Source organism: Podarcis vaucheri, assembly GCF_965113315.1.
Source record: "Podarcis vaucheri genome assembly, chromosome: 5".
Taxonomy (NCBI): domain Eukaryota; kingdom Metazoa; phylum Chordata; class Lepidosauria; order Squamata; family Lacertidae; genus Podarcis; species Podarcis vaucheri.
This window is the reverse complement of record NC_138763.1, coordinates 52,532,835-52,560,143: the sequence shown is the minus strand read 5'-3', so window position 1 is coordinate 52,560,143 and position 27,309 is coordinate 52,532,835. Positions and strand designations below refer to the sequence as shown.

The window sequence follows — 27,309 nt, the reverse complement described above, 5'->3', positions numbered from 1 at the left end:
CAGCATCCACATTAAATGAGAATATTGGAAATAGTAGATGGATTTCCACCAGAAGAGGGCATCAAACCATAAGATACAGGAATAATTTTATGGTTAATTTCAAGGGCTTATTAAATTAGACCATCATTTGTAGTAGTGCCAGTTTGACATTTTTCTTTCTGTAAATTGCGTAGGTAATCCCATAAAATGAAAACAAAGTACATGCCCAAAAGAGCAACCAGAAATGAAGGAGAATACACTGCCAAAAATTAATGTACTGGTGTGGCTGACTAGTCTGTTAACAGGCCTCAAATTGCTCATCAGAGGCAAAAGTATAAAGAAGCTTATTTTAGTTCTCATGCAAACACATCCTTAAATTTTAGACGCCATAGTTAAGGCAGGACCAATGGATAACATATCAATACATTTAGAAACAAATCAGCATTGTATGTTAAATGCTCAGTTGGCTGCAAATGGCAATCTAGCTGACACTTGAGGTGTATATATTTAGGAACAACCTTATTTCTGTAAGTTTTTAATATTGTGTTTTAATGTTGTAACCTGCCCAGAGTCCTTGGGGTGGGTGAACAGCAGCAGCAGCAACAACAACAACACAAACACAACCACCACCACAACAACAATAGCAGCCGCAGCAGGTTTCCTCTAGTTGTGAGATTATAAAAGATGTGCACTTGTAGGCAGAAGAAACATCAATTCTTTGCAATGTGAAGCAATCTAATTAAGAGGAACCTCAATGACTTATGGGGGGAAATCCTTTATGTGCCCTGCAGATGGCAGCGTATTCACACTTTTTAAAGTGGGCTCCAATTAACCTCCATAATTGGCTTAATACCTGTATGTACCTGTCTTGAGACAGCAATAGAGGACATTTTGGAGGAAGTAATATAGAATCTATTTAGGCTTATTGTTAAGTCATCATTTAACATAATACAAGGTTTTGTAGGTCCAAACACACAACTAACAGACTACATAGAAAAAGGGAAGTAACCACAAGGACTCACTAAAGAACAGAGTCTTAGCTCCAACCCATAATAATGGGAGACAATATTTAACTGTCATTACCGGTTGCTACACTCATGATTGTGCAAATTGCCCACTGGACATGTTGTCCTAGTCAACCCCACATGTAACTTCTTTCAAACCCATAAAATACCTGGAGAAGTTAGCTTTGTCTAATTCTTTTAATGATCAGCGGTTGCTATTTTTTAATGAATATAAGGCTGCAGGCTGAAGTGCCAGCATCCCTTTCAAGAGCATTGCTGTACCTAAGGTAAAGGGGTAAAATGCCCTTGTTGTTTAGTCGTTTAGTTGTGTCCGACTCTTTGTGACCCCATGGACCAGAGCACGCCAGGCACTTCTGTCTTCCACAAAAATGAAGGGTACTACATGCACAACAGAGTTCTGCAGCTCCTGAGTCAAAACCTCCCTTCACCTTGATGAAGAGTCACTGATAACCACTCTTCCAGTTTTCCAACATCTGTGAGACAGTATTGACCTGCTGTTAACCTGCTTTCTACCCAAAATAATGTGGGGAATTTGGCCAAATACAATTATTTGCAAAAAAACCCCAAAACCCCATGTATTTTACTTATATCTCATCCTACCTTGGAAAGTTCAGAGGTGATTATATAGGATTCTGAGCACACACACTGATTCAGTACATTTCCAATTAACTTCTATAATGCTATAGTGTTAGCTGCTCCCAGCCATTTATTCACTGGTCCATGTCAGATACTGTAGCATAGATAGTATACCTGGGCTAGAGTCATATAAGTAGGGTTCTCATAGGATCAGGACTGTTGCAGTAGAACCTTTAGAATGGGCAGGGAAGCTGTGGACCTTCAGATGCTATTGGACTAGAGTTGCCTCCAGGGTTTCCTGATAACTCCCATGTACAGTAGCAGGGGGAGGGCTTGGAGACAATTATGCATGCAGCTTGCAATCTTTGGCCTTGCAGGAGCCAGTTGCAAATTATTACATAGACTTGGGGGGCATGGGGAGTCTGCCCTCACCTCCAAATTAACCCCCATTGCTCAGTGGTGGGAGGAAGTGCAGAGGAAGAAAAAGAGCTGGGCTTAAGAGGAGGAGCATTTATGAGTGCACATAGGCAACTGGAGGAAGGTATGGGGCTGCAAAAGTGAGCGGAGTGAAGAGCAGCAGTAGGAGCCAAGTTCTGCTGCTTCCACTCAGGGGAAATGACAGAGCCCAGAGAAAATGTTCCAAGTCTCATGCATAATTCTCTCTCTCTCTCTCTCTCTCTCACACACACACATATTAAAGGGGTTTATCCCAGTTATGCAATTGCCAGATGGCAACAAGCGAGAAGAGCTAGGGATTTGTCCCCTTTAAAAAATGCTGGCTATTTGCAAGGGAATGCTAAGCAACCTTTTCCCCTTTAAAAACCCCTCAATCCTCCGGCCTTATTTGTTTTTCCTCCTGTCTATAGCCTGTAGTTATTAGCAAACTTTTGTTAGTATTGGACTAAAGATGTAATTTCTGAAGATTAAAAAGAAAACCAGTTACAGGAGTATCAAAATGATTAAAGAAGATATATTCAAGCTTCCCCCCTGCCCTGGTAGTATTAAATAATGCAGCCTTACCAGACAGAGGGAGAATAAGAATAATTCCCCACATTCCTGGAAGTGCCACCAACTGGCTGTGCAGATGACCTCTGTGTCCATCTGGTGGTGCTTCCCTGTAACATTGGAAATCAAATACAATTGTTGCCTGTGGTTAACCAAATGGAGAATGAAGGCACAGATGGTAAGAAAAGGCAACCATATGCTTCATGAAAAGTAATGGCAATTACGAGAAATGAGGACTTTCCCACTACAGAACTAGTATGATATTCATTCATCTTCAAAATAAAAAAGTTGTGTCTATTTGTAGTGGCTGTCTCAATGGGGAGTACAATTGCTTTCTGGCAACATTCATTCTGATTTGTCTGTGGGGAAGCTAGATGTTGTGTCTTGCAAAAATTGAAGCTCTCTGCTCATGCTGGCCAAGGTGGGAAGTGGGGAGTGTAGTTTCACCCACCACGTTTTGCTGTGTTAGCTGCATGCTGGCACAGTAGAGAGGCCTGGATCAGGCCCATTGCCAGTAGCTTGACCAACTTAGGATACAGTGAAACCTTGGCCAGCCCAGTTCAACTGCTTCTCCCCTGGCCATAGAAATGCCATCTGAGCCAGGTGGAAGGAAACCTCCACTGCAACCACCCTCTGATGTGGTGAATTGGGGGTTTGATTGTTTTGTTGATATTCTCACCCCCCCCCCCGTAATAATGCAATGATTTGCCCTTCTTTTTTTTTTTTATAAAATTTTTATTGGGTTTTCACATTTTATATAGACAAAAACAAAAACGCAAAAAACAAATAAACACATAAACAAAGAAAAAAAACAACCAACAACAAACATATATACTTTCCCGAAAATGTTATTTCCTAACCCTGGTCAATGACTTCCCCCTACCCCCTCCCTTGCATCCCCATTTCCAAATTTATGTCAGCAAATTGGCATTTCCCTGTCTTAATATTAGTCCTTTTATAAAAACAAACAAAATTAATTTTTTCTAAGTTGGACCTCAATTCCCTTCCATCGATTTCCCATTTTGTCTTGAATAATGATCTTTTTAACCAAATCCCATAATCATGAGTGTTGTTAGAACTTAATTTTTCCCTCCCTCCCATCCCCGGTTTGCGTCCCTTCCCAAAACATGTCCAAAATAACAGTTCCTAGCCCGGGTTCCTCACGTCCGAGGCCCTCCTGTCTCTTTCAGTCCCTCTCCGCCGGTCTTGTTGGTAATCCTTTATGCCAGTCGTCACATCTCGAAAGAGTTCTTTCACCATCAATCCAAAGTCTCTTCCCATATTTGCAAACAGCTGCTGAAGAGTTTCCACAAGGCATGAATCTTGAAGGTAATCAAAGTCAAAGTCTATGTGGAGGCCCCGATTATATTTCTTTATTTTAAATTCCTTAATTTCATAGACTCCCAGGGCCTCCACTTTCGTCTTCTGCATCTTTCGTGGATTTATAGTAGATTTGCTCCAATAATCTCCTTGTTTGTATTCCACAGGCATCAGCTTCTGCTCAGTATTTTCCCACATCACTTCTTCTCTTTCTTGTTTTGTCTTCTCCTCTTCTTTTATTATCATTTCTGGTTCAGCTGTGGATTCTTTCACATTGAGGTCCTCGTTACATTCAGCAGAACTACTTGTTTCAGAAGTCAAGGTCATCAATTGTTCACTCATAGCCGTAGTCTGCTCTTGTAAGATTCCGACCAAATAGAACATCCTTTCGATTTCTCCCAGTATCTTTCCATCCACAGCCATTGTAGTTCCACAGAATTCCCTCTAGAGGGAATCTGGTTACTTAGTATTCTTTTCCCCAACAGTCCTTTGTCTTGTTATTGTTTCTTTATTTCCAACAATTTTAGATCAATTGCAACTCTTTTTAATCCAGAGGTAACTTAGGTAGCAATTTTCCACTATTAACAGTCCGTTTGACAGCTTTGACAGCTGTCAAACTCTGCACTTCTTAATCCAGCTCCAAAGCAGGACGCTCCCGGGCCCGGGAGGGGGGGTTGTTTACAACAGAACACAAAACATCCAACACTCCTCTCTCCTGCTCAAAATTTCCAAATCTTGGAAGTTACTGTCTTTTTTTTAAAACTCACCCTTTACAGGGCAGGCACTCCAGCTTAGTTCTTTTTTCGTTGCTCTAGATCGTCTGCAAGGTGGGGGGTGCGGACTTCCTTTTAGCACATCCCCCGATCGTCTCAAATTCAGTGGATAAATTTCTTAAAAGCCAAGTCCAAATTACTCACGGGTTGTTTTTTCAGCCGAATTTCAAGGAAGGAAGTCAGCGCTCTCCGGTCATGGCTCGCGGCTTCGCTCAGCAGAGGTAGCGATGGACTCTCAGTGCCGCGCCACCCCCCGTATCCCCTCCGCAGCCTTTAAAAAGGCTCTTCGCGAATCAGGGGGGGCGCTTAAGGCACCCGCCGAGTCTTCAGTCCGCAGGCACTGCGCCTGCGGTTTTAAGGGTCCCCGTGTCGCCGGCACGGCAAAGACCCATCCCCTGCTGAGCCGATTCCCTCCGGAGCTCGGAGGGAATCCGCCATTCCCAGATCGCGTCAACCCCGGAAGTGATGATTTGCCCTTCTTTCCCAGATAAGCCCTTAGACAAGCATGCCAATACCAAGTATAATACTGTTGTTCTATCTGCAGGACACTTTGCAGCAGTCCAAAAGGATTTATTCCTGCTTTCGCTCATGCATTCTGTTTCTGGATGCAACCACTTCGGAATACAACAATTCTTGGTTTGAATGAGATAGAAGTGAAAAGGACACCATGTATGCTCTGTTAAATGCTCTGAGAAGGTTCATTAAATCCAGTTCCACTGTAATTGTGACTGCAAGCTAATATAGGTATGTATTAATAATATTTAATTAGCAGTAAAATTGTAATTACAGTTGTAAGTAGAAATCAGGGGTGCTCCAAGATTCTTGGCTATCTTAAGGCAAAATCCCGATGGATTGGCAGTTGAATCATATTTCAACACTAGTGATGGGACAGTTCCTTCCACCACACCTGAGGGCAGTAGGCTAGTTTAGGGAGCACAATGCAGGACACATGACACACTTGGTGCCTTCCAGCACCTTGCTACTGTTCCTCAACTTCCAGCACCTGCCACATGAGGTGACCGCCTCAGTCTGCCTAGTTTCAACCAGCCCAGATAACTGTGGTTGATGTGACATCTCAAGATATGCAGCTGAAATACTGTTGGACTCGCTCTCCTGCACATTAGGACATTGTAACTTCTTAACTACAGTGGTACCTCAGTTTTTGAATGTCCTGGAAGTCAAACATTTCAGTTTTCAAATATTGAAAACCCAGAGGTAAATGCTTCGAACATGCCTTGGAAGTCAGATGGGTTCCGCTGTGTGTACATGTTATTTTTTCAGTTTCCTGCAGCCTGCCCTTTGCATTTTGGTTTTCAAACGTTTCGAAAGCTGAACGGTCTTCCAGAACAGATTATGTTCGGAAACCAAGGTACCACTCTACTTCTATAAACAGATAGGAGCTGGGACTCCTAATGTGCATACATTCTACTTGTCTGTATAGTTAGTTCATATTAGTGAGTTACTTTTCTGTTTAAAGCCTAGTTCTCTCTGCTCTCAGTCTAATGAAAATGTAAAATTTACAACCTAAGTAGATTTTAAAGAGTATCCATGGGCAGCATTGTTGCTTTCTAATCCTTGTCAGTGAACCATCCCACTGATAAGTACTTTACAAAAGCGGATTGATAGATGAGATATATTGACATTGTCTCATGCCAATAGACCACTTTCAAGGTCAGGAATCAGAGCTCAGATTACTGATGTGGGCCAGAGGGGGCTTTACCTTCTGTGATTAGCATCATGTGATTATGCTTTTAAAGCCTATGTGTGGCATGATTTGGATAAAATGGGGTAAGGAATCAGGATGGGACTTGTGGATTTTATCGTCGCCTATCTTTGCTGCCATAGAAATGTAGAAACAGAGTTGGAAGGGACCACAAAGATCTTCTAGTCCAACCCCCTGCAATGCAGGAATATTTCACCCAACATGGGGCTCAAACCCACAACCCTGAGATTAAGAATCTCATGCTCTACTGACTGAGCTAATTCAAGCATTGGCAGGAATAAAATATTTAGTAATATAGTTGCCATTTCCCAAGACAGGCTTTGAACTAGCCCTGCAAGCTCTGTTCCTAAGGCTGGAGAAGCCACATATTTCGGTTTGTTTATTTGTACACCACATATAGCATTTAGGGTGGATAGAGTCAGAACCTTAACATTCTATGTAGTTAAACACTTTTCAATAAGCACTAAATTAATTGCCTTGTGTGTAATTTTTGGTAGTGAATATTTTTTCACTCTGTTTATGTGGTACTACAATGCTTTCCTATTTTTCAGTACATTTTGGAATGCTATTTCATGGAAGCAAAATCCAAATTATTATGAGACTTGTATGCAGTGCTTCTGAGATATTTCACCAAACAGCTCTATGTGGTAAGCTATGACAATTTCTATTTTACAGATAGGAATTAAGTGGATACAATATAACCCCCCTCCTGTGGCCACAAAGTTTCCATGTATATATACTTCTTCCTGCAATTTCTTTCTAAATGTCAGCATATTAACATCACAGGAGGGAAACCCATGATAATAATGTAGAGAGAAGTGTACTGGAAATAGCATGATGATTAAGGATGCAAAAGGCTGCCATCAAATCACAATGACTGAGCAAAACCTTGATTCTCACAGTACATGAAGGAGAAAGTTGCAAATGGAGATGTTTAATGATTGAACATGTAAAGGGGAAGAAGAGCGGGATGAACTAGCTCTGAAATGAATGTTAATGCATGAGCACACACCACTTTGCTTTATTGTAGCAATAGATCAGCTTCTGAGGCTAGTTCCTAAGGGATAGAAATTGAGCGAAGAAGAAGAATTACTTGTTTAATTCATCATGCCTGCTGTAGGATTCTTTACCGTTTGCAACTGTAGCAAAGGAAATGATATGGCAAATATGACTGGATTGTACAGGTTGCCAATAAAGGTGACTGAATTGGAAATGTCAAGCCTGAGGCTATATACATTGCAGTGCAAGTTAAATAAATTTCAGAACAGCAGCGTCTACTGCCACTTTTGCCTTCTTAGGTGGGCAAACATACACATACCTGTACAACTTGACAGTTTACACAGAAATAGTTATCCTTTTCTATGTACGCAGTTCTTGTTATTTAGTGAGCACACATTTGTTTTCATACTTTCTTTTGCCAATAAATGTTACTGCCTTCAACTAAAGGACTAGTTAGCTGAGATAATGGAGATGTAAACCGTGTATATGACTGAAAAGTGTGGCATAAAAAAATGTAAACCTAAATATCTGTATGTACAGGTTTTGCACCACACTACATTGCCTTGTTGGGTTTCCACCTGCTTCCAATATAATAGCAACTCTGAACCTTTAATTTGCAACCATTACATACAATATCTCACTGTTTCTTATCATTGGCTTCTTAACTTCTCCTGACCCTCCTATTAATCCCTGCATACTGTAAGAAAAATAGTCCATGTGCAGCTGTTCTTGGTCAGCAGTTTGGGGGCCGGGAATAATATGCAACAATACTGATCTGAACAACCACACCCCTCTGCCCAAGATGAATGCATTCCACCAGCCATGTATTGCCAACTGCTTGCCAACCCCAATTTTTACTGTCCCAGACAGGCACCAAAAGCAGACCTGTTGGGACTACAATGTGTGGCTAGTGAGACATGTTTCATAGAGTGGGCAGCATTGTGCATCTCTGGGGAGCTTGTGTCTTGCAAGTTCCCCAGGCATGCACAGCAACATCTAATATTTAATAACGAATGAGGACTTCAGCAAACAAAAATGTCAGGAATTTTTGAACCCACTGTTATCAAGATTCAGATTGCTAAACAAGATGAACTCCACTCAGTGAAATGGGAATTAACGGTCTTATCTCAGTCAGCTTTCATTGCGGGATTTGTATTGCTTCAAGGAATAAAACAGTGTATAAAGACAACTATATCCAGACTTATTCAGCCCTGCCTTCTAATTCTTTGGGGTGCTGTTCAACCATTGCAAGAAGAAGGTGGGGAGAGTAGATGTCTCCAGAGAAGTGAAGTCTGAGGGTGTAGTTTCCTCTTCTTCATCATACATTTACTTGGAAGTCCCACTGAATCCTGTGCAGTATGCTCCAAATGTTCCATACACTGAGTGAACAATCCATCTAATTCTGTATACAAATAGCTGAGCTGTACTCTTATTATTCACATATAACATTCAGTAAGTGTACTGTCTGTGTACATCCTATGTCAAAGGGTAGAATGGTGGAGTAGGCAAACATGTTTTCATCCTGTAAAAGAATGGTGATTTTAAAAGAAATGCGTTTTTAATAATATTTTGATATGCTGAAAGAAGTATTAATTATGAAATTAGCAAAGAATAAATCAATAACATAACCCTTCTCTGGAGTGGGACACATCACCATCTGTGGAATAAATTGCTCCACAATTGTGTGTGAGAGAGAGTTAGAGAGGAGGAGGAGGAGAAGGATAAGAGAGAGAGAGAGAGAGAGAAATTAAGATTGGTGGCAGGTTGTGGCATTAGCAACCAAAAAAGTTACAAAAGCATACCGCATTTCTATAAAATCATTCAAAGCCATTCAAGCTTTTCAGCAAGCTTCTCCTTTAAGGCCACTCTCCTATGCTTGTTGTCTGCATAGGAGTGGCAATCCATTTCTATATCACTCATGCCTGCCAGCCTTCCCCTCTCCATGAAAGCAGGACCTTGGAAGCCAAGTGAAAGGGGCTTAGCTCCGACAAGCTTTGCACTCCCCCCGCCCCATATCATGTAACTGCACAGCTCCCACCCCGCCTCTCGCGCCCCTTGCCCATGGAGGGCCAGGGGAGGCCTGCCGCCTGCCTGCAAAGCGCCTTCTCCCGCTCCCCTCCCGCCGGAGGCCCCTGACTGAAGCGCTGCGCCGGGCGGCTAAGGCGATTGTTCGGCCAGATTCTGCTGGTGCTGCAGCAGCGCCCGGCTCGGCAGGGACGAGCCCCGCCCAGCCCCGGCCGCTTGCCGCCCGCATTGGCTGCAGCGGCCGGCTGTTGTGATTCCCCCTGGCGCTCCCTCGCCTCGCCTGGGCGCGCTGCAGACAGGTACCGCCCTCTTGCTCTCACTCCCCGGCGGCACATGGGGGAGATGCTGCCCAGCTGCATCCGGCTGGCATCTGGGGCTTGCTCTTCGGTCTTGGCGCTCCCTGCAGCCGCCGGCTCTCCCTCGCTCCGCCCGAGCCATGTCCACCAGAGGTGAGTGTGCGTCTCTCCGCCTGGATGGAGGAGCAGCATCTTCCCCTGTGGTCGCTTGGAGATAGAAGGCTGGGCGGGCAGGCAGGGCCAACTCTCTGCCTGTGGTGGTGGTGGTGTTGTGCGCCGGCGGTGGCTACGTTAATATCCTTTCCCCCTTGCCAACCTACACCTGTCTCCGCAAGAAACTTCGCCGCGCATTGCCTTTCATTCTGCTTTTGTTTGATGTGGATGTGGGGGCGGGGGGGGGAGAGAAGAGCTTGAGAGATATTTGGGAAATCGGTGGCGTTTGTACGCCCCGGTCCACAGCACTCTCTCTTTTACTATGGGTGCAAGAAGGGATTGGATGGGCTTGGGCTACTTAATCACCTTTCTTGGGATAAAGGTGGGGTGAGGAGATTTAGTTCCCACCCCACCCTTCTTGGTACCATTTTGCAGCTCTACCGATGGAAGAATTCCAGGGGTTGATGCACCAAGATATTTAAAGCTGCAGTACATCCTTTTTTCGTGGGTGGGAAACAACGACGTGTCAGATCGTTTGCAGCTTGCATTTTCTGGAGGCATGTTGAAATATTTCTCAGAAGGGTTTGCAAGCTAGAAAGGGAAGCCAATGCCAATATCCCCACCACCACCACCACCTCTTTGCAATGTGAGAGGGAGATATTTTTGCTGTGTTTTCAGAGTAGGTTACAACCCCTAAGGTGCTGATGCTTGCTAATGAAGTGTTATAGATCGTTCAACAACAGGATTATTAATTTGTGGTAGGATGTGTTCTGAATAACAGTACTATTTTTTTCTGAGGTGTGGGAACAGCTGATTTTTATTTGCATCTGTGTGCATCCCCTCCCATCCCTCCCCCCATATTGACCATGTGTAATTCTTAATCATTAAGCTGGCTGTCATATGCAAACTTTCCTGGGACTAGATCCCACTGAACTCAGCACGAGTTTATTATTAAGTAAACACATATTGAATTGTGTTTAAGAGGCCTAGATACGAAATTTCTTCTTGGGTAGATGTGTGATATTTATTTGATAGAGGGAATGCTACAGTGGTTGAAAGAAGCTTTCATCTTCATATATTTGAGAAACCAATACATGTCTATCCACAAGGCATTACGTATGCTCAACACCAAGGCCCATTAAAGACTGTGGGTCAATTTCATACAATATGCTAGGTATATGGTGAGCTAGGTGCAGTTTCTTTTCAGTGGAACACTTCTTGGAGAAAACACATTATCTGCAGGGTTAAGGCCAGAATATGCAATGGCTATTAAGTTTTATGGCATTAGTATGCCATCCCCATATATTTAATTTGTCTGCAGAGGCAATGCCCTGAATAAATTCATGGGTGTGGCTGTTTTGCTATTGGAAGCAGGGTGGGGGAAGAGAGGGATGGGAGATGAATTTCCAATCCTGAGCTGTTTTTTTGAACAGCATTTCCCCTTTCAGGGTGCTGTGATGTCACAGTACTGACTCAGCTGAATTGTCAGATCTAGGAAGTATAACTCAAACCTGGCTTTAGGTTCTCAGCTTATTCTGATTTGTAGGCTTCTGGCTGTAGCTTTTGTTCTGTTCCAAACACTTTATAATGAAAACAACTCAAATGTTTCATTTTTGTTCAGGATTTGTGCTTTTAATCCTTGATTGGAATATTACTCCTCATGCCATATTCTGTCTGATATCTATGGCTAGCAGCCTGGTGATTAACCAGTGATGGGTCTCATCATACTATCATGAAGTCCCTTTGTCAGAAGCCAGCATGTTACTGCAAGAGAGGGAATATTGAGAAGATCTTCAGCTAGTGGTGTAAGAGAGTGCCTCGGTTCTCTGCCAGTGTTTGAATATTGTTACACAAGGAAGAGGGACCTGGCGGGTGGTGATGGTGGCACTATATGAGTTATGTTATGTGCAACATAACTATACCACAGTGGCCGTATGGAGAGGGTATTGTTCAATCCCTGTCTCATCAACATTCTTATGCATGTAAAATAAGAGTGGGACAAGTTAGATGATCCCAATACTTGTGCTTTATACCCTTATGTGGTAATCATGAGAACTTACATTTTTCTGTATAATTTCTGATACATGTTATGCCAGCATAAGAACCTTAAGATGTTGAGTTCAGTTGTCTTTTTAGATAGTATATTGTGTGTGAGTGTGCTTGCACTGTTTTACGTGGCTTGTATTAGCTTCAGTTCAGCATGGCGGATTCTAGACCGATGCCGGAATGTGTAAGAATCAGTTTACGCTAAACAATCCGTCTACACTAGTCAATAAACTGTGTGCTATACTATGGAGTGGGGAATATCCAGCACATGGACCAAATTAAGCCTTCCAAGCCAGTCAATTTTGCCTGCATGGCCATTTTGCAATGTTCTGCTGCAAAGGAAGAAACCAGGAGCATGCTCTAAATGAATCTAGAATTAAGTTAATCAATATTTCTCATTTTTCTGGTCTAGTTGGCACTGTTCCTCCTGTTGTGAATAGTGTTGATAATTTTCTCTGCAGGAGAATTCTGTACTGTAGAAAAACTACTGAAATTGTTTTGGGTAAGTTATAACAACATTTGTTCTAGGACTTCTGTTGTTATAACAGCAACTTCTGTTCTCCAGGATTCTACATTAGGATTTTTTACACTAGGATTCTACACTAGGATTAATTGCAAATAAGATCAAAATAAACTGGCAAGGGCCACTTCTGATGCTTGGGTCACTTCAGTAGGATGCATGCCACATTTAGTGATGGGGCATTTTCTGGGGCTCATGCACCCAGGAAGTGCCCTATTAGGTTGGCACTTCACATACCTTCATTGGTGCTCCCTGATCCCAGGCTCTTGTGTGGGCTTATTCACTGGTGGAGCCCTTAAGCTTCCAGCCTGCTACAATGCTGCCTCCACTGGTAACCCTGTGAGATTGGTGGCTGCAGCAGTGTCAGTGGACTGTTAATAAGTGATTGACATTGGAAATCCCACCAAGGGCAGTCTGCCCAATGACCCCCATAATCTGGAACCAGATCTGCACATTTAAAACTTTATATATTGGGAGTCCATAACAAAAACTATATTAATGTGGGGTGGGGGTGGGGTGTCTCTCTGGTTTTGCCTTCAGTTTTTCTCCTGGTTTGCCCATGTTCTTTGGACTATTAGTTCTTTAACATCCCTGACAGAGGAAGGATAAAAGTAGCAGATAGCCATAATTGAGCTCAGTGTATCTTCCGGCATGCATACTGTGATCTTACTGTGCTTGCGTTCAGCAACTGCATATACTGTGGTTCACATGGATAGTAGTATTTCACGATGCTTTAGCCAATGGTCATTGTTCCAAGGAAAGACCTCATTTATACAGATAGTTTCTTCTTGTTGCTACTGCCTGCTAAATTTATGATTATCTAACTGCTGCAAAAATCTGCTTAGATGGCACACATAAACTGAGTGGCTTTTTAATTCCCCATAAATTAACCTAACAACTTCTGTTTTATAACAGGGTGTGCTATTCATTAGAGATGAAAACAACCCCTTGAAGTGCTAGACTTAAGAAAGAACACGTTCACCCATTTATCTTGAGTTGCAGCTTGGAAATCTATTTTTCTTTATCTTGTTTACAAGTTCAATGGAAATTTTGGGGGGGAATATGAGGAATGGTTTAGCATGAACAGCTATCAAAATGGATATGAGCTGGTAGTTTCCTTTCATTGTTCATTAAGACAATGAAACTTAAGCTATTTTGGATGCTCATATTGCAGCAGAAATTGAGAGAAGGGAAATGAGCATTGGTCTATGGTTAGCAAGGCATACCAGCGGCTCAGTTCTATGCATTATTTGGGAGTAATCACCGTGAAGTTCAATAAGGCTTCCTTCCATACAACTGTGTGTTGCGTTGGAGTCCAAATCACTCACAGAAATTTAGGCTGGCTTCCAGCCAAGTTCTACTCAGAGTAGAGGCACTGAAATTAATAGACTTAAGTAAGACATGCTCATTAATTTCAAAGGGTCTACTCTGAGTAGGACTACCATGACTACAATCCTTAGTGAGAAAATATGCTCCAATGTTGTATAGTGTCTCTGAAATGAATATTTCTGGTACATGTTTTTAAAACACACACAACAAAATATAGTTTCTTAAAATAGGGATGCTGGAAATCAAGCATGCCAGGTGTCAGAGAGGACCAAATACATTTTGCTGCCTGAAATCACATTTTCGCAGAGCCAGGAATGAGGCCCAGGTGAGCAATAAGGTTCCTTCTATGCTCTTCCCACTTCTTTCTTCTTGTGCAGTTGTTTGGAAGGGGTTGCCACTGATGCCCACAAAGCTTTAAAGCTCTCTCCATCCCATGGCACCTTGACCACAAGCTGGTGAGAGTGGTCATTTTTTCTTCCCTGGAAAAGTATATAGGGGCAGAGGAGGAAGTTGGAAGAGTGACTTTTTTCTCACTTTCTCATTCATCTCTGTGCTTTTCAAGGCCCAGATTAATTCTGATGGACCCAGCTTTTACCAAATCCCTGGGAAAAATAAGTGTGTATACATGGAATTTCTCTTTTTCTGTTTCTTTGGTGGCGAAGGAAGTTGCTCAAAGAACCAAATGTGCTCATTTGCCTGAAAACGTTGACAATACCTGGTATAAGCGTTTCATTAGTGGTAGGGTCCATCAGCACAAGGATGTCACTATTTTTCTCTTCAGCATAGCACTGTGTTTTGCTGGAACAGAGGAATTGAGGCACGATCCTATAGTATTTAGAAATAAGTATAATTTGAGCATAGCCGAAGTCTGATATTGTGTGGGTTTTGTTGTTGTTTGGATAAGATGGTATATAATATGTTTAGTTTTTATTTATTTATTGTTCTTTGCCAGCTTGTAGTGTCTTGTGTTTTAATTGGCCATCTTTTTAATGTGGTTAATTACATGTTATCTACTTGGGATCTTTGAAATGGAATGGGCAAGAAAACTAAATGCCTTCTTAAATCAAATACCAGAAAATAAACAAGTTTCAAATGTGGCTTTCTCTCCCATTCTTATTGGGGATAATAAAAGAACTGGGTATTATATACTTCATGCCCCTTGAGCTGCTTTACTTTTCTGTTTAAAAGAGCCTGTTTTACAAGAAGCCCTTAAAATGGTAGGAGACCACTACTCCTTACTGGAAGAAAGACAGAAAGAACTCTGGATTGATATGGACATGCTTGGGCAACAGACTTTTTAACCAATCGTGTATACTAACTGTAAGCTAAAACATGGCACAAATCAATTCACTAAGAAATGGAGTTACAGTATTTATAAACCTCTGAAATAACAAATTTCATGAACATGTGTAGAGAGAGATAGAGATAGAGAGCATCCAGATTTTTCTGATTTAATTTTTTTACATTTGTTACTTGTCAGTGATTAATCTGTGTGGTTTTTTTTTTTTACTTTTTATCAACGATATATTTGTATTATTTACATTTCTTGATATTTTAATAATAAACTATATATTATGTTGGTTGGAGAATGTGCTATAAGTATAGAAATATGACACACGATGTTGGTTGAGAATTATAGAAAGAAGTAAACTAACCTTCCCTATTGCTAGATATGTTGTAAATGAAGGGGTTCTTGAAAGCATATTTAGAAACCTTCCGGAAATATTTGTAGCTATTCACATTTCTAATGAAGCAATCGCACAGTGGCTTAATAATAATCAGATATTGGAAAATCTTTCTATATTTGGATTGTTCATAGAGGCTATGTTGTGAATCTTGTGCAGCATACTGAGTTGGAAAATACCTTTTGAATAGCATTTGTTTCTGCCATTGTGATGCTGCATTTTAGCTCTCTGATATTGACATGTTGAACATATAAGTGATTTGGTGGTACTGGGCAATGCATTACAATTGTCAGAAACGTATAGTAGTATTTCTCCATGCTAATAAATTATCATGAAAATTGACCATTATAGTCTTGTCTGCTTTCCATACTATTACTATGACACTCTTTCTTCTTTTGGACAAAGCCATTCTGATCAAACCAGTGATGTATCTCCCTAATGAGTTTGAGGCCACCCGCAGGACTACCCAGCTGTGTAAATTGTGTGGCAATTGGTCTTTGAGGGTAGCTTGCTAAAGAACCTGCATCTATATCAGGGATAATCCCTCCTATATTAAAATTTTTACTTTGAGGTGATCATTTGTGTATTTGGCAGTAAAATGCTTTCTTTGCTCAATTGCACATTTTTATCAAGACAGCTGCAGTGCATATGGTTTTGTTAGCTATTTATATGATGTATTCTTATAGTGTGAAAATATTCCTGCCACATTTGTTCTAAAAGTGTCCTGTTTTTTTTAGAGTTTGTATTACAAAAAGAAGAAGAGCGAAAGTAGGTAATGTAAAGCCTTTATTTTGTCCAACTCCAACTCTCGTTGGTGTGGAATAACATTTTAAGTTTTGTAAATAGGGATGCAAAAATACTTGGCACCTTGTTATCCAGGTTTCTTAAGATTCTTGTTATCATCGCAGCCCTATCCTTGGGAAGAGTGAAGTGCTTGCGTAGCAGATGCAGGGATGTATGTGGGTAGCAGTGTTGGCAGCCCCTTGACCATTTTCATCATTGGTTATGAAATAGATTCAGCTGCCAGCCATCTTTTCTCCATGGAACAATAATAAGTTAAAAGACCATACAATAATTAATGCAACATTATTTGAACATTATGGCAGTAGAGTCATTGGATATGCAATTCGTCACTCTCATATACAGTGGTACCTCTACTTATGAACGCGATCCGTTTAGTCCGTAAGTAGAGCACTGCTACTGTGCATGTGTGACGCATGATAGAGCGCTTCTGCGCATGCGTGAAGCGCACAGATCGCTTCTGTGTGTGTGTGTGTGTGTGTGCGTGTGTGCGCGCAGTGAACCTGGAAGTAAACACTGCCGGGTTTGCCACTTTCGTAACCTGAAAAGCTGCAACGTGAAGCAAACGTAACATGAGCTATGACTGTATAGTTGCAGGGATGGAATGCATGCAACAGCTCTGCTAATATAAATTTATTTCACTTGCTGTTAGAGTGATGTGAGTTTTCCTAATCTGTAGTGTTTCCCCATGTTGGATTTTTGATAACATGTCAGCATTTCACCATGAATGAGAAATACTGTTGATTTGTTGTGCAAAAGCAGCATGTTCATGACAAAGTTGAAAGAGCATTCTCTGGAGTACCCCTGCCTACTGAAGCAGAAATTTCTTTTCTCTGTCTCTCCTTGACCCTTTCTATCTGATAGACAAAACAGATGAAAACAAACCATGGGTTAGAACTTTGTTTTTTAATTATCTTTTCTCCATAGTCATCCGCAAAAAGACTGTGTCCTGGAGGGCTTTATGCACTGCATTAGTCTTGCTATTTAGGAGCTCTGGAAGTATTTTTAGCAAATATTAGTAGTGGAGCCAAAGGGGTATTTTGAAATGGACTAATTCACCAAGCAGTCAGCTGAAACTAATAACCCAGCATCAGGGATAGCGTAGCATTAACAATCTAAGGGTGTGGGGGCATCGTAACTTACAATTGTTAATGCATTGCAGAAAGGTTATAATTTGCTCTACCTAAAATTAGACTTTATATTGTAGGTATGACAAATATTTTGGCATTGCAAATAATTAAAATTTTAATAAAAGTATAAGCGTAGTTTCTAATTGTTATTTGTAAGGAGCATTGCAAATAATTAAAATTTTAATAAAAGTATAAGCGTAGTTTCTAATTGTTATTTGTAAGGAGTTCTTTATTTAACAAGCAACTAGTAAAGAATGACTAAAATTATATCAAAATATAGTCCACATACACACACATCCCAGATAGACATAAATCTCCATGTCCTTATTAATAACAAAAAATACAGGTTTTTTAAAACCTCCAAAATGCTAAAAATTTTAAAACCTCCAAAATGTTAAAATTAGACATGCAGTTCTTGACTGCCCTGAGCGGACAGTTAGAATCATTATAAATGCCTCAAGAGGCCTCAGTGGTAAAATTGAGCACTTCACTGAAAACACACAAGCCTTCCCCCAGAAGTTTCGTCACTTCTTGCCTTGCAGAAGACTGCCTTCTTGAGTGGGAGATTTTCTGCAGCTCACTGCTGCCACTTTGCTGTGAAAAACTAATTCGCCACCTGTATTCCTGTGATTTTTCTCTATGGAAGGAAAACGGCAAGAAAAAAATGGCCTCTGCCCAGTTCTAGAACGAAAGCTCTTAGCAAAGATGTGACACACTGGTTATTGGCAAACACTTTTTAACAGCTCTCATCCTTCGGCCTCCATTTGTCCAAATGTCATCAGGTTTTCTCTGTTCTTTAAGAAAAATGCAACTATCACTGTGGTTTGGTTCCCTACTAGGAAGCAGAAATATCTTTTCTTTCCCACTGGAGCTATAGTATATTGTGCCTGCATGAGCAGACTGTTGTGTTTTTTGTGCGGAAGGGTTGCACAAATTGACGGCCACGTGTACATCTGTATCATATATTAGAGGTGCTGGGAGCACATGAGTGTTTATGCTTTATCACCATTCCCAGGGAGGAGAATGCCTGCTTGCCCTGCGACAGGAGTCACCAATGTGGCATGCATGGTCACTAAATGTTTCTGCAGAGACCTTCCTCAGTGCCACAATCCCCCCTCCTGCCCTTTCCCCTGTTGAAATTGGACTTCGAAGAAGCATTCAGTTGAAGTCAATAAAATAGGTTGTGTGTTCTTGGTTGGAGGGTGTGTGTGGTGTCTGCGAAAGTTTCTTCAGTTTGTAAATGTAGCTACAGTCTGTAAAAGGTGGGCAATTACTGGTCAATATTTAGCTCCCCCTGCTAGAGAGGTACAAAGATTTTCTAGCCCTTCCTTTTGGTATCTGCCATGATGGACGAGTCCTATCTGTCTCCACAAGTTTTTGTATGCTCTGCTCCTAGCTTAGCACTTCTTACACCATCACAAAGACTCAATTTTCTCTTGTTACCACAGCAAACTGAGCTGGGGGGTGGGTTAGCATCTAACCCCTAGCCCTTTGGCTTTAGGCTCTTAACAAGTCCCAATGTTCCATATAATACAGGAGCCTTCACTAGCTAGTTCACTCATGAACCCTGCTCTCCCCTGTGTTGGCTGTCTCTACTTGAAGATCTGTGTTCTAGAGAGGGGCATATAATGCTTTAATAACATCTAATATAATGAGATATATTGATTAAGCTTTAATTGGACAATTAAGCTTTTTAATGCCCTTGATAAGTGTTCCATAGCAGCCTGATGAGCAGAGCTACCAGTTGACAGCAAATACATTTATTTTGTTTTTTTAGATCAGGAGGGCTCAGTTGTTAACAGATGGTATATGGTTAACAGATGCTATGCGGCAATATAAATTATGTTCCATGTAGATGAAAAAAAACCTGAATTCCAAGAGTGTTTAATTCATAAAGCTTCATAGTAAGAGGTCAAGCTGGGTGACTGTAATGGTCCTCCTTTGACCATTAAGCTTTTCAACTGCAATCTGAAAATGATTAGGTAATGCAGCCCAAAAGTATAGTTGAGAGTGTAGCGTTTTTGTTTTTCTCCCTTGTATGAGGATCAAAACAAGCTAAATTTTTCAGAGCCGGATAAGAACATTATTGGGAGATTTGACAGCAAATTCAGCAGCACGTTTCTTCTTTTACAGACTCATCATAAGCTGTAGCAGTCAAGAGAATGATCAGCATTATTTGTAGTTAAAACATAATAGTGTCTTTTGATGAAATGGGGCAGAACCAGACACCTCCGCCATCTATATTGGGAACCTCCACCCTATCTCTTTTACTGTATTTATTCGAATGTAATGCATACCATTTTTTGGACAAATTACTTCGTGGAAATTAGAGTGTGCATTAGATTTGATGTCGCCAGCAAATACTTTTTTGGTTTCAAGGCTTTGAAAATTGAGGTGCACATTAGATCCACATAAATACAGTATTTCTATCATTGGTTTGAAGACATTTTAAGCTAGTCCCAATATTTCCTATGGCAAGTGAGCTCAAAGTGGAAGGGGACTTTCCACTCATTTCCAGGTTGTACAAGGGCCCACTCCATGCCACAGTTTGTTCTTAGATGTACACGAGAGGCACCAGTGCAGTACTTCCAGAAGTCATGGCTGTGATAGAATCGCAACATGGTAAATAGTGTAACTGGCCACCCCAGTCTCTGCTGAGTGGTAGCAAAATTCCAGAGATCTCGTTTGGCACTTAACCATGGTTTATGTTCTGTGGGAATAAGACACAGCAGAGACTGTTGTGTCTTTATGAAATGTGGTTTATTTTACACATATTTACAAGCTGAGTTTTGATGGAGGGAGTGCAGAACATTTACACCCTGAGTGTTTCTCTCTTTGCTCTTCCCATAGCTTCAGCAGGCTTGGGTCTAAAGCAGCAGCCAGTCATGTCCCCCTGCCAGTCTCTGAGTGCAGCCTCTCAGCCAGCATGCATTGAATTCTGGTGCCTCCTTTCTCCTTCCCAAAAACTCTTGCCCCAAAACCTCATTATAAATGGACATATTTTTTTCTGTGGTGACATCACACCCCCACACCCCCGTTACTCTGGCAACCTCTGCCTCCATGTTGCTATTGTCCTGTGCCCGGCTGATGGCTCCCATTATCAAACAAACCATTATTAGCCTTTTGTGTCTTCAGCGACTGCCCCCCCTTGCCACCACATAGAGTCATCACCAGGTTGGCCTCATGATGAAGCTAGTTGGTGTTATTTCCAACCCTTGCTAAATTCATTAATTTATGAGTTTGCTCAAGTTCTTGACTGAATGTAGCGATTATGGGGGTTTGCCCCCCCCCAATCATAGCAATAGCTTACCAATGCCTGGGTGTTTGTGTTGTCATCAGCTGGTTTGTGAATGGTCACTGTAGTGATTTTACCTACATTATTAAACATTGGATTGTATCCCATGTAGCACAAAGTGCATGTTCCATCAGTGCACGGATTTCTGTTTACACACCAGAGCACCCTCCACACCTGCACACTCCTTAAATCTGTTCTAGGGGTTACCACAACTCTCTGGAGCAATTTCACTCTGGAGGATGTGGGGTCTGCACAGGAGGGAGGAGAGGGGAGAAAATTCAATTGAGCAAGCGGAAATCCCTGTGCCGATGGGATGTGTTAGTTGAATATTGCCCGTGAAGTAGTTTTCTTTTGTAAAATGTCCTGTGTTCCTCTGATGAAGGGCAGTATAGAAATTAAATAATGTACTTCCCTTTGACCTCACCTAACAATGTGTATATACCAGCCAGCGCGCTCTCTCTCTCTCTCTCTCTCTCTCTCTCTCTCTCCTCTTTTTCCACCTAACTATGTGCATATACCTAACAACTTAAAGCTTCATGCACCTGACGAACTGGAGTCTAGTCTATGAAAACCTATGCTATATTATTATTATTATTATTATTATTATTATTATTATTATTATTAGTTGCAGCAGGAGCAAAGAAGAATCTTGCAATAGGTGAGCATAGCTACCCACCTGGCATTCTGAAGAGACGGAAAAGCTTTCCTTTCAAGAAAGGCAAATAATACTTTGTGATGCCAAAAGAAAATCTGTCCAACTCAACTGCTGTTGGGTTTGATTAGTGACAAGTGGAAACAGCTGGGCAAGTGTCCAGCTGGATGTGGCTGATAAAAGAAATATGTCTGGAAAATCAGGAGTGATCACTTGAACATTGTCATATAATTGCCTTTTCCACACATGCTTCTGGTGATAATGGATATGTATACAGTACTCAGATGCTGGTGTCAGTGAAAGCTGTTTTAAAGGCTGAAGCTGCAGAAATACAGATGTAGTCCCCTGGGAACATCATCTGTGCATTTCCTACTGAAAGCAGTGGAACCTATTCTAGATTCCCTGCTTTCCTCTGGATAAGGGATGGTGACTTCCAATAATTTCAGTGGGGTTTGGATGGACAGTTGCCCAGTACGTACTATACAAGAATCAAACCCAACCACAAAAATTATCCTGTTTTTACAGCTTGGCAACTGACCTAGTTGTTAATATAATGCCCCATGGACCATGTTTCAAGTGGGAATACAGTGGCTGGAGATGAAGGTTCCTTGACATCAGGGAAGAAGCATTTGTGGATTTGTTCAGCCAGCTAGTTAAAAACCACAAGGGATTTGACCGCTAATGCTGATGCAGGTTCACACGTGGATCTCTCTGTGTTAATTATCAAGTCTCTTGGCAGACACAGCTGCTGCTCTGCTTCCACTTCAGTGTAATTAATCATCCGGCCTGAATCAAAGGAAAAAGCAGCTGCTTTTGCCCTCATTAGCTGGAGAAAAACTGGAAACTTCTGGGTCCAAAAGACTCTTATCCTGCAAGAAGGCAAAAAATATTTGCCTTTATCCATTTCCTCACGGCACTGTGGGGAAAAACATTTTTTGACCTTAATAAATATACAGGACCATACTAAGTTCTGTAAGCAATGCCAACATCTTCATGGGTAGTCACTAAGTTACTAGTTACTAGAAGAATAAAGTGCACTCTGGCCTAGCATGGTTCCTGTTTGAAAATTTGAAAGGAGAAAAATAATTACTTTGTTCTGTGCAGACTGTTGTCTGTTTTTTTGCAGATCTGGGAGAAGGGAACACTGATCACAGAACGTTGGATTAGTTGTCTGTCTTCCTTGATGCAGTGGTCAATTTTTAGTTGTGGTGACCATGGGGATGAGCAGTGTCTAGATGTTTCCAGTTAGGGGTACTTTTTACAGGACCACTGGCTCCTCTCTGGGAGGGGAGTCACTTTTGGTTTCAGGCTAGGGCATTCCTATTTACATACTGTACCTCATAAAGATTATTCTCATTAAGAATTGTTCAAAATGTTGATGCATATGGAGGTACCAATGGTTTGAAAGATCCCGAAGTTGATTTAGCTGGAAAAGGTAAATGCAAGTTTCCTTTTAAATGCTTTTCCCCTTTAAGTATTTTCTAAATAGCCATCTTAGAGACTAACAGACTCTAGAGACTAACAGTTGTCACTTGGAGCTTAATTTGGCCCAAATCAATCTTGGTATCACATGCTGTTATTTCCCCCCTAAGTTTCCACTTTGAAATGTGTTTCTGCCTCTGTGCATTTACCCTCTATGATATGGGCATATGTCAGTTGTCATTGTTGCTCCTGAGGACACCAGAGAGATGGAAGGGCACTGACCCATCTCTAGTTGGGAATGCCCCCCTCTAGCTAGTGACCTTATGAACAGTGTCCTATGTTTCAAGGGATAGAGGTTTAAATGACCAGCTTCCACCTCCCTGCTCCCCACCCCCTATTATTAGGAAGTGTTGGACTATAACCCTATTCAGTTATTTTATTCTGTTTTGAAACAACTTGTGGGAGTGTATGTTCATGCCTGTATTGCCCTTCAGTGTTCCTGTTCTTGGCTGCTCCACACCTAAGTGTCACATGTTGAATGGGAAGGTCTGAAGAAGAGGCAGTGCTTGGTACTTAAAGCAACCAGAGCACAGTGACAGGGTCTGCCAGGATGCTGATAAGTATGCACCAGGGGAAGAGGGGCTGGAGTCTGACTCAGGAGAGGGGGTTAGTGTGGTCCATGGGGACCTGTACTGCTGGAGCCTGGAGGTAAGCAGAGGCAGAGAAGCTGAAGGAATAGCCGAGAGAAGTGGCAGGCCAGGCAAGTGAAGGGCTGGAGGCTCTCCCACCCTCTTGTGCACAACTGTCTCCCAGAACCAGGAGAGGATTGAAGCAGGAAGAGCAGGAGCAGCTTCCACTCAGGCATAGTCTCCGGCTACAGTGTTCACAGCATGCCGGAAGAAGGTACATAAACTAGTGGAGGGGGAGTGGTCTCCAGTTGCTGCTCCATAGACTGAGGACCTGGGTATAACTGCCTAGGTGCTACATTGCTGTGCTTAGGTCTCCAGACCTGTAGACGCGACTGTGTTATCTTTGACAGTAAAGAGTTAACTTTCTTCTGTCTGCATTCATTGGCTGGGAAGCACCCGTGACACACAGGCCCTTAACACAAATGTGTAAATCCTAATTTATATGTCTAAATGTCTCTGGGAAATCAAGATAGTAGCCACCATATAAGCAAAGTAAAATGAAAATAAAAAGATGGGAGGGGCAGGAGACCTGGGGTTTGGGCTCCACTGAACAACTTCTGAATGTGGAGTCTAAGAGCATGTGGTTGAATTCACTTAGCAACTTCCCTGTAATTGGGAGCCTTGTGGTGGTAGGGTTCCCTATCATGAGGATGCTCCTGAGCCCCCCCCCCCGCAACCTGCACTATACATTAAAGCTATATTGTACTATTTTAAACAGTTGTGGTTCCCCATCCCCTTGAGTGCTGGCTGCTAAGGGTGCTGAGAGTTATTAGGAAATCCTTATTCCCCTTACAGAGCTGCAGTTTTTAGAGTGGTTTAACAGCCAGTCTCTCTTCCCTTGGAATTCTGGGAATGGTTTCCCTGTGACGGGACAAGGTGTATGGGGGGGGGGAGATATGTGCAAAGGGGATGGGCCTTCATTAGCCTGAGAATCTGTTAAATTTAAAATGTGGCAGTGGGTCTGCCTTCTGGTTCCAGAAGGTGGCAATGTGGCTCATGCTGAAAAACTGAGCAAGGAAACACCAAGCCTTATTATTTCCCATTTAACATAGACCTGCTAAATACTGTGCCATGACTGTCATATAAAGTAAATCTGTTTTTAAACTCCCAGTTCTAAATGTTTTTTTTTTCTAATTCTGTTCAGAGCTGAAATAATGTTTCAGTTTTGAAACACTTTAGCTAGATTGTAACTGTACTTTTTAGTAGAAAAGTTAGTTAAAAACGGATGTATAATTCAAGAGCTACAGGGTTTTGCCACATCATCTTCTGAATGTTAAAATCAAAAGTATTACAGAGGAAAGCTTTTTCAAAATGATAGCTGGTGGCAAAACTACAAATAAAGCTCATTTTCACAGCATAGTGATTGAAAGTGGTAGAATGAAAGCATAAAACAAGACTGGAAGTTAGATTATACTTCTCTGGTTCCTAGGTCACACTAAGCTGGAGGGGGATGTTTGGCCTTCCAGATGTTGTTGAACATCAACTCCCATCAGGCCCAGCAAGTATTGCTAATGTCCAGGATGATGGCAGCTGCAGTTTAGCATCTGGAGGGCCAAATGTTCCCCAGTCCTGTGCTAAGCTGGAACTTGGCTTAGTGTAACTATGGGCTCCCAAAAAGGAGCTCACAGCCACTTTAGTTCTTCCAGTCATTTTGGTGTGGTACCATGCTGAACTAAACCTAAACAAACCTTGGTTATATCTTGTGGTTAGTCTGGAGATAACACTACTATGAGCCTGTGTTTGGACAATAAGCTAACCCAAGCCATTGCTTATCTCAGTACATTGCAGCATCAAAATGTCCAGGGAGAAACGGCTGTGATCTTCTCCCCACAGATGCCCTGTGAAATTAGGCTGCTGATTTAATATGGAAAGGAATTATTTATATAGCGAAACTAGGCTATGAATTTTAATATGTTTCATTTTAAATAAAGAGACTTCCTTTCTGTCGCCCATGGAATGTACATTCTGGTGTAGCTGGTGTAACATGCTCTGAATTAAAGAAAATGTGAAGACGAGCTCCTTTACTTCTTAAAAAGGTAAAGGTAAAGGTACCCCTGCCCGTACGGGCCAGTCTTGCCAGACTCTAGGGTTGTGCGCTCATCTCACTCTAGAGGCCGGGAGCCAGCGCTGTCCGCAGACACTTCCGGGTCACGTGGCCAGCGTGCCGAAGCTGCTCTGGCGAGCCAGCACCAGCGCAGCACACGGAAACGCCGTTTACCTTCCCGCTATAAAGCGGTACCTATTTATCTACTTGCACTTAAGGGTGCTTTCGAACTGCTAGGTGGGCAGGAGTTGGGACCGAACGACGGGAGCTCACCCCACCGCGGGGATTCGAACCGCCGACCATGCGATTGGCAAGTGCTAGGCGCTGAGGTTTAACCCACAGTGCCACCCTCCCTTCTTACCCAGACACAAAAGGAACAGTGAGAGTTAGCTCTGAGAATGCAGAGGTGGAATGGAACGGTAGAATATGCAGCAACTTTGTGCATATTTTCTACATAAAGTATTGCAAAATAGGGCTGAGCACTGTGGGTTAAATAGGGAGTAGCTGAATATTTTGAAACTATGATGAATAACATTGGTATTAGTGGGATAAATAATGGCTGAACAATCATGTATAGAACTTCACAGTACAAGAAGTCAGCATCCTGATAGCAAAATTCCTATTGTTGGCACACTCTGTAGTTCTTTCTACAATACCCTTCCATTCCAGAGAGCTGACAGAATGTTCTCTTGCCTGGTTAACTATTGATTGCTATTGTTAATGTTTGGTGGCATGATTTATGTGGCCAGCCAGAGTCCCTTGTTCTTCCTGTAGCAAACAATAAACAACTGTAGCTTGTGTTAAGTGCTGACCTCCAAAAAATGCAAATAGGCATATTCCATTTAGCATGTGAGTTTTTAAAGAAGAGGAGTAATGGGCAGCAAACTTTGATTTTTTAAAAAGAGAGGGAACAAGAATCCGTCATCATCTTTAGGGCCTTTTCTTTTTTACCTGAATTTTACTGTGTCCTATAGTTAGGGGTTAGGTTGACATAAAATATACCAAGAGCATTAGCACAATTAGGGAGTAAATCACTGAGAATTGTCATAAATAGCAAGCTCACGTAAAACAGCAAAGGGTGCTGCTATTACTCATTGGAATCTGATTAAGATCAAGGATTTCTGAGTGTACAAAATAAGGTCAAATTATGTGCATTGATAGGTTTCAGATAAATACAGGAAAAGGTCTGGAGGTCTGGAGGCCTGGAACACTGAAGCCTTCTTTCATGCCATCGCCATTATTGGGGTACTAAGATAGTCCTGTAATGGGTCCCATCATTCCTCCTGATCCAGCTTTCACTATGGGTTCTTCTGGACTATTGTGGTGTGATCAGCCACCAACTGTGCTCATCTATTGACTGTTTTCTGCTTAAAGGGCCAATTCTGTAACTGAAGAGATGGGGGTTTCCTTTCGGATTGCTTCCACGTATCTTGAACCAGTTATGTTGCCATGTCTGATGATTTCTAAATGGACTCTGATGCATGGTGTACTGAAATGTTGTTTCTAGCTTAGAAGTGGTTAGCTTGACAAGAAGTTTTTCATTTCCCATGGGGGCCTCCTGACTATTTGGTGGCAAAACTACACAGCACAATTATTTGGAAAATTTTGACTATGGAGGCTCCACCACTTGACGAACCTGAAGTACCCTTCTTCCATTCTTGGAAGAACAGATTTCACAGTACTTGAGCATAGTGAGGTGGAATTGGGAACCCAAGCAAAGACTGGTAAATGCTTGATCAGGCCCTTGCTACTAGAGAGAGACATGGGGGCACTGGATGAGCTGTGGCTTCTCTGTTTGGGCAAGGGCTGAGAATGATAGAAG

General features: G+C 41.9%; 1 protein-coding gene across 31 annotated transcripts in view; it reads left to right on the top strand.

The window, feature by feature from the left end:
• The window catches only part of ABLIM1 (actin binding LIM protein 1), a 219,979-nt gene that overhangs the window by 4,457 nt on the left and 188,213 nt on the right, over window positions 1-27,309 (top strand). For 29 of the 31 annotated variants that reach the window (XM_082222587.1, XM_082222612.1, XM_082222605.1 and 26 more), the window contains exons 2-3: window positions 5,223-5,422; window positions 6,953-7,048. In XM_082222587.1, coding sequence (XP_082078713.1) covers window positions 6,964-7,048 — 85 coding nt within the window. In that variant the 5' untranslated portion in view covers window positions 5,223-5,422; window positions 6,953-6,963. Of the gene's footprint in view, window positions 1-5,222; window positions 5,423-6,952; window positions 7,049-9,620; window positions 9,875-27,309 lie in introns of those variants that run through there. The other 2 variants (XM_082222596.1, XM_082222591.1) reach the window with 2 other exon arrangements.